The following is a 6,000-nucleotide window of genomic DNA, read 5'->3' as shown; positions in this document are numbered from 1 at the left end:
ATCTTTAAATTTTTAAAGAGTTGTGTACTTCACCTTCTAGCTATGCTTGCCTTTTACATGTATTAGGGCCCAGAAGCTGTAAATACTTACAAAAATGGTGAAATCTTACTAAAGATAAATTAGAATTATGATGACCATTATGTGGAACATTCCAGATGAATAAGACTGTTCTTCTAAGAACTGAGTTTAAAAATGAGGGCTCCTGAATCAGCCCCTCCCACAGACACCTATTGATGTACAAAAGCTTCTAAAGATTTCAAAAATGTTTGCCTCTTTAAAAGATCCCACGTAGAAGGCATATGAAAAGTTTAAGCAACTAATTTATAAGAAAATTGAATCTGCCAACATTTTCACTTAGTTACTATTTTACTCCAAAGGCAAAAAGAAAGCTAGGTAATATTTGTAAAAATTAGGCCCTTGGGTTAAGCAGGTTTGCTTCTTTTTCAGAACTATCCATCTGAGTCCAGAAATAGGAACCCCTTTGCCTGCTCTATTTGCTAATGGGCTCTGCCCTGAACTCAGTAATCTAGTTAAGAAACAGAAGCTAAGTTGAAAAGACTGCCTATTGAATTAAATCAGTCTCCAAAATTTGCCTTTCTGGTATTTAGCCAGTTATTTTGAAACTCTTTGTAAAAATGCATATCTTAAAGGAAAATCAGTAGAAATTCTTACAATAGGTGAGAGCATTAATCCAAATAAACCTTGCCTTCGACCATTTTGTCTTAACTTGGCTTCTTAGCTCAGTTGGGCTTTCTGTCTTGGCAAATACCAATATTTAGGCTTGAAATGTAAGTTCTCTGCCTTTGTGATGTAAATGTTCAACCTTGTGTTACCTAGGAACCATTTCTTTGAAAATGCAATTCAGGGTAGAAAGTTTTCAAATGTTTATTAAAAAGGGGATGAATAGTGGACTATGATGGGTTTAAAACAAAAGTTTCATCTACTCATGATTGGGTGGATCAGAGGAACTCACTGCTGGTCCCCTAACATTCCAAGGCTCAAAACCAGTCAGCTCAATTTACTCGTTTGGATTCTTTTTTTTTTTTTAATTGTACTTTAAGTTCTGGGGACAGAACTTGCAGGATTATTGCAGAGTACACACATGCCATGGTGGTTTGCTGTCTCCATCCCCCCGTCACCTACATCAGGCATTTCTCCAAATGTTATCCTTCCCTAACCTCCCGAGCCCCTGCTGTGCCTCCCCTAGCCCCAACAGACCCCAGTGTGTGATGTTCCCCTCCCTGTGCCCATGTGTTCTCATTGTTCAACACCTGCCTATGAGTGAGAACATGTGGTGTTTGGTTTTCTGTTCTTGTGTCAGTTTGCTGAGAATGATGATTTCCAGAAATTTTTTAAAGCCAGAAGGCAGAGATTCCAATGGGCAACCTAACTAACAACCACTTAGGGTAATAATCAACCAGGTCAGTCAAGAAAAGGGCAAGGTCCCTTGACTCAATCCCCCTGTTGGAATGGGTATAATTAGCAAATTCATGTTTTAATGACCAGAACTCAGATATTCCTGCCTCGCGGTATTTTCTACTTCTAATTTTCTCAAACCTTTGAGAGTGTCAAAGAATAAAATCTCAACAAATTAAATTGTAAAGATCCAATTGGCTTTTATTAGTGATTCATGAACTGGGCAGCATCCAGCCTACAAAATAAACAGGAGCCCTACCAGGTATTACAGAATAGTCTGCATTTGTAAGGCAGCACTGGCAGGAGCAAGGAAACAGCATGGTAGGAATAGCAGACTGGTTAACATCAGGTTACTTTACTTGTGTGGATTAAAGCAGAGGGGGCTTCCTAATCCTAATCATGCTGACTCAGGTTGACGGGACTCCCTTTGATCAGTTGCTGTGAATCTCCTGACTTTTTGAAACTGTCCTATTTTTAATTCACTTTGGTTACACAGACTCCATTCATGGATGGAGAGGTGAGATCTTGAAGTTCCATTCAACATAAATGTGTTGGAAAGTTTTTGTTAGATAGGGCTTGTTAATTTTGGCCTTGGGCTAGTCCTTCCCCATCTCTGATCCTCTGCTTCCTAACATAAAATACAGCTCAAATGCTCCTAACATTATGATTCTAAGAAATATCAGGATTAGATTAATTGCTTAATAGCACAATAATATTAGAGAGTGGAAGGTGAGAAGCAAAATAATTACACTTAGCAAATATTTTAACTGATTGAAATTAAAGATAAGAGCTCTTTTAAAGTTTAGCCTCCCCTCAACCCTCCTACCCTCAAACCACTGTTTGCTAGGGCTGCCATAACAAAATGCCACAGATTGGGTGGCTTTTTAATTTAATTTATTTTGTGAGGGTACAGACAGGGTCTTACTATTGTCCAGGCTGGCCTTGTACTCCTGGCCTCAAGCAATCCTCCTGCCTCGGCCTCTTACCATGGATGGCGTAACAACAGACATTTATTTCTCACTATTCTGGAGATTACAAGTCAAAGATCAAGGTGCTGGTGATTTCGTTTCTTCTGAGGCCTCTCTCTTTGCTTGCAGAGAGCTGCCTTCTCACCATGTCCTCTTCTGGTCTTTGTTCTGTGCACGCATCACCGGTATCTCTTATGTCCAAGGACACTATGTTGGATTAGACTAAGAGCCTCCTTGAACTTAGTCACCTCTGTAAAGGCCTCATCTCCGAACAGTCACATTAGAAAGAAATGGCAGTTAGGACTTCAACAAATGAATTGGGAGTTGCACAATCCAGCCCATACCAATGATCTAGTCTAAGGTTCCTGTTGCAAAACACTGCATACTTCTGAGGAGAAAATTATTTTGCTTTAGGACAATTTAAACATATTTTTAAATGGAACACATACTGCAATTTGTTAAAATACATTAGTAATATTTTCTTATGGCTAAGTCCACTTGGAAAGCTAGTTATCAAAATGAAAAATGATTGTTTCATTTAGTGCTCACCAGTATTAGTTTTTTGTGATATTTGTAAAATGTACTATATAAGATTTTCTTTAAAATAAGTATATAAAAGTCAAATACATCATTAAGATTTTCATTAGTATACAATCCAAAACTAAAAATTTTAGAACAGACTAGCTTCATTTTACATGACAAAAAGCTTTGAAAGAGCTACTTTTACTGCTTGATCTGACTGGCTGCCAAAAATACTTTTCTTGGTGGAAGACAGTGAATGAAATGTAAGGCTCAGAGGGTAAAACCCTTGAAATATAAAAACACATACTGTCATAGAATCCCACTTAAGGAAGCTTCTGTTTGATTAGCTTGCCATTTTAATTACAATTTCAAGTCTTATAGAGACAGAAATTCTATTTTTTCCAGAACAAATGTGCATATTCTTATAATACAACAGGGAAGAAAACAAACATTAGATTTTAATTTGTTGAGCTTTTTTTACTTTTTGAGCCTAGCAGTCGACATATTTTTTTTCCTTTTCCTTCACAGTCTGGCATTCATCTGACTCATTAGCTTCTCCAATTTGATTGCTAGGGCCATGTTACCTTTAATCTTCAGTCTTCCTGACATGAATGCCATTGTTGGTTTTAGTTTCCCTAAAATGAGAAAATGAGAGAGGGAAAAGCAACCATTAGTACCCTCAGGGATATACTGCTTTAAGAGCATGCATATAAAGGTTCTTTATGAAAAGAACCTCCTTGAGTTCTACAAACCTCAAACCACAGAAGCAAAGAAATTTCTGTTACAGCATTTTATACCAGTATCTTGGAAATCCCAATTCCTAGACTTAGATGTTAACAATATCCTATAATATAGAGGTAGCATGAAAACAACAATCAGCAAAAGATTATAGCAAATCTTTTTACACTAAAAAGATTTTTTTTTTTTGGAGACAGAGTTTCACTCTTGTTGCCCAAGCTGGAGCGCAGTGGTGTGATCTCAGCTCACCACAACCTGTGCCTCCCAGGTTCAAGGGATTCTCCTGCCTCAGCCTCCAGAGTAGCTGGGATTACAGGCATGTAACACCACCCCCTGCTAATTTTATATTATTTTTTTTTTTTACTAGAGACAGGGTTTCTTTGTATTGGTCAGGTTGGTTTCAAACTCCAGACCTCAGGTGATCCACCTGCCTCAGCCTCTCAAAGTGCTGGGATTACAGGCATGAGCCACCACGCCCAGATACACTAAAATGATTTTTATACACTAAAGGATACACGACCCTCATATGAATTCTTGTAAACAAACACTGTCTATTTTAGTTAATTTTCCAACTTATTATAGTTCATTAAACTTTTAACATTTCAAGTTCAAAAAACCCAACAGTATAAATGAACAAAATATTCTTAAGAAATGATTATTAAAAGTATAGTGTATGGACACAAAATATGTGTTAGCATTACTTTAACCATAGAAATGCCAGGGTATAAAAAATGTGTGCATTAAAATAGAATTATAGCTAATAACAACATGTAATAAATATGAGCTCCATGGAGAGAGATTAATTTGTTATCTGCTACTCTTATTCCAGTGTTAGCACGGGGTCTGTCACATAGTGGAATTAATAAGGAAACAGATTCAAAAAGGATTTTGACTTGCCCAAGGTCACACAGCTTGTATGAGGCAGTGCTGCAACTCAAAGCCTCTCATTTATGACTTTTATTTATGTCTGCCTCGCATTTATGACTTTTTCCCCCCTTTCTTTCTTTCTTTTTCTTCTTTTCTTTTCTGTTATTTTCTTTTCGAGACAGGGTCTCACTCTGTCTCCCAGGCTGGAGTACAGTGGTGTGATCATGGCTCACTGCAGCCTTGACTTCCCAGGCTCAGCTGAACCTTCTACCTCAGCCTCCTGAGTAGCTGGGAAGCTGGGCTCATTTTTTGTAGAGATGGAGTTTCACCATGTTACCCAGACTGGTCTCAAGTGATCCACCTGCCTCCCAGAGTGCTGGGATTATAGATGTAACTCACCTGGCCTGGCCTCATTTATGATTTTCTGTCTTACATTATGCTAATTGATATACATGACGTATCTCCTAGAAGGCACAATATGTGTTTGGTATATTAGTAGCCACCCTCCCTGCCCCATGCCCCACACAGGTTATTTGTGAGTTCATGTATTATATATCTATATCTGTATCTACATCTATATCTATGTATCTATCTATCTATTTATCTATCTATCTATATAGAGAGAGCACTATTAAATACCTTTAAATCATTCTAAATAGAGGTTGTAGCAAAGCCTCATAGAGTTATTACAGGTAGAAAGGATCAAGTCTTTTATTTTTATGAATAAACTGAGCTATGTTCTACTTCAAGACAATGTGATATTAAAAACCCAATACTTACAAATAGTAAATGAAAGGGTAACTTTTATTTACATGGAAAATACTGAAAGCTCTTTATTCTTAAAGGAACAGAACAGCCCCTCCAAAAACACAAATATAGGTATCTGGGTATCCTTCAGCTAAATCAACTGGCTCCTGCTCTGTTATTCTACAGTGAAGCCTACCATTCCACCCACCCCACTCACACACATCTTTCAATAAGCTTTGCAGAGCCCTGCCCATAGAGACGAATGGACATCAAATATAACCAAAACCAAACCGAAACCAAAACCAAAACATAGATAAGAGCAACTTGGAGGAAGCAGAATGCAGGCTCAGATGAAAGATAACTAAAATAGAGTAAATGGAGAACAAATTAAAAATTCCATAATCTGTGTCCTCAGAGATAAAAGAAAATAATACAGCAAGGGATGGAGAAAAGGATGCAAGAGGAGAAAGAGGGGAGAAGAGGAGCACAGGAAGGAGAGAGGAAAAGAAGAGGGGATGGAGGGGAGGGAGAGAGGAGGAAAAGGGAAAGGGGGAAAGGCAGTGATACCAGGGAAAGAGAGGGGATGGGATAAATTGAGAAGGAGGAAGAGAACGGTAAGAAAAGAAAAACCATCAGAAAACAAGATGAGCTCTTAGAGATTATAATTGCAGTCAACAAAACTAAAATGCAATAGGAATGTAGGAAAAAGAAGGTGAGCTGGTCTCCTAGGTGAAAAGAATTA

General features: G+C 37.9%; 1 protein-coding gene across 1 annotated transcript in view; it reads right to left on the bottom strand.

Annotated features, from left to right (window-relative positions):
- Positions 1 to 1,601: 1,601 nt before the first annotated feature.
- Positions 1,602 to 6,000, bottom strand: part of HSDL2 (hydroxysteroid dehydrogenase like 2) — an 83,338-nt gene continuing 78,939 nt past the window's right edge. The window contains exon 11 of the mRNA XM_032240366.1: positions 1,602 to 3,541. Within this exon, the coding sequence (XP_032096257.1) occupies positions 3,429 to 3,541 (113 nt within the window). The 3' untranslated portion in view covers positions 1,602 to 3,428. The remainder of the gene's footprint in view (positions 3,542 to 6,000) is intronic.

The sequence above is a fragment of the Sapajus apella genome, unplaced genomic scaffold (assembly GCF_009761245.1).
Source record: "Sapajus apella isolate SASKATOON/1434 unplaced genomic scaffold, GSC_monkey_1.0 scaffold46, whole genome shotgun sequence".
NCBI classification, from domain to species: domain Eukaryota; kingdom Metazoa; phylum Chordata; class Mammalia; order Primates; family Cebidae; genus Sapajus; species Sapajus apella.
Note: the sequence above shows the minus strand (reverse complement) of the source record. Positions and strands in the feature narration are given on the sequence as shown.